This window comes from Pundamilia nyererei, unplaced genomic scaffold (assembly GCF_000239375.1).
Source record: "Pundamilia nyererei isolate P.nyererei 1_Seehausen unplaced genomic scaffold, PunNye1.0 scaffold00017, whole genome shotgun sequence".
NCBI lineage: Eukaryota > Metazoa > Chordata > Actinopteri > Cichliformes > Cichlidae > Pundamilia > Pundamilia nyererei.
In genome coordinates, this window is record NW_005187418.1 from 1,837,751 (window position 1) to 1,839,038 (window position 1,288).

General features: G+C 38.3%; 1 protein-coding gene across 2 annotated transcripts in view; it reads right to left on the bottom strand.

Annotated features, from left to right (window-relative positions):
* LOC102199140 (rho GTPase-activating protein 44-like) overlaps window positions 1–588 on the bottom strand; it is a 46,115-nt gene extending 45,527 nt beyond the window's left edge. For both annotated transcript variants that reach the window (XM_013909020.1, XM_013909019.1), the window contains exon 1: window positions 511–588. In XM_013909020.1, the coding sequence (XP_013764474.1) occupies window positions 511–575 (65 nt within the window). In that variant the 5' untranslated portion in view covers window positions 576–588. The remainder of the gene's footprint in view (window positions 1–510) is intronic.
* Between the last annotated feature and the right edge of the window lie 700 nt (window positions 589–1,288).

The following is a 1,288-nucleotide window of genomic DNA, read 5'->3' on the forward strand; positions in this document are numbered from 1 at the left end:
GTATCATATTTGACAAGTTGAGTTTTGTGAATTTGACATCAGTGTCACAAAAATTAAAATTCAATGTACTGAATTTAAATAGTTGGAACGTACTTACAGACCAGATTTGTGTGACTAAGGTCTTAAATAAAAAGTATTATTTACAGTTTTCCTTCACAGTAGATTAAAACTGTGTCAAAAGCATCAGTGAATACAATTTTAAATAAAGCCAACTCTGTCTAAATGCTGGATTAGCAGAAACTGTTTGATGAACAGATAAAAATATGTTATTTTCAGTGTAACTAATATAATATATAAGTTAACACATTCAGCAGCCCTTTGCTTTCTGACCGAGAACACGCACCAGACCAGTCACACCTACCTTACCTGCCTTTCTGAGCAGCACAGACACATGTTCCCCTCTAAACGTACCTACTGCCACATACAGCTATACATTTCACTCAAATTTAGCTCAAATTCAAAATAAAAAATAAAACACAGAGTGAGCCTGCTGTGGCCCAGTGGACTTACACAACAATGCTTTTTCTGCTCGACCTCTTAGTCTTGCCAGAAATCTGCAGCTTTCTCCTCCACATCCCCCCTGCTCACAGAAAGGAGATCACCTGTTTTCAAGCAGGAGTTCAGTGACCACAAAGAGCAGAGAGGAGGTGGCGAAAGTGGGAGGAAGAGAGGGAGGGGAAGGGCGGCGTAAAGAATGAGACCTGACTATCTGGTCCTTTCACTCACTCATCGTCACCAGCCTCTGCTTTATGTTCCCCTCTGTGAACAGATTGGTCTTTCAAATATGTCCACATTATGTGTTTATGACTGAACAGACACACATCTCTTTCTCCCCAAAAGCCAACATTTTACATTTTGTAATATATTTAAATTCCAAGGGTGTCCTAATAGTTTTTCAGCCCTCAGTACTGAGTAAAAAGACCCATGCTCTGCTTGTATGAGCTGCGCTCTCAGATTCGTACCAGTGGAAACAAATTTATTTTTTCAAACAATGGGCCATGGAATTTTCCACTGCCAATAAAGTCCAGTTTATCTAGCCTTAAATGTTAGATTTAATCCTAAAATATGAGTTTTAGCTTTCACTGTAAGGTGTTATCATGTTGCTTTTTTCACTCTAAAACTAAACATTCAGTTCGAGTCCAGATGAAATATTAAATTAAGTACTTCACTTTTCAGTTCAGCACATATGGAAACTCGTTATTCTTGTGAAAACATGAATAAAGTTTTCTGTTCTGAAGATGATTCAGACCGTGTGGAGTGTTAGAGGAGATCCCAAATGCAGAGATGT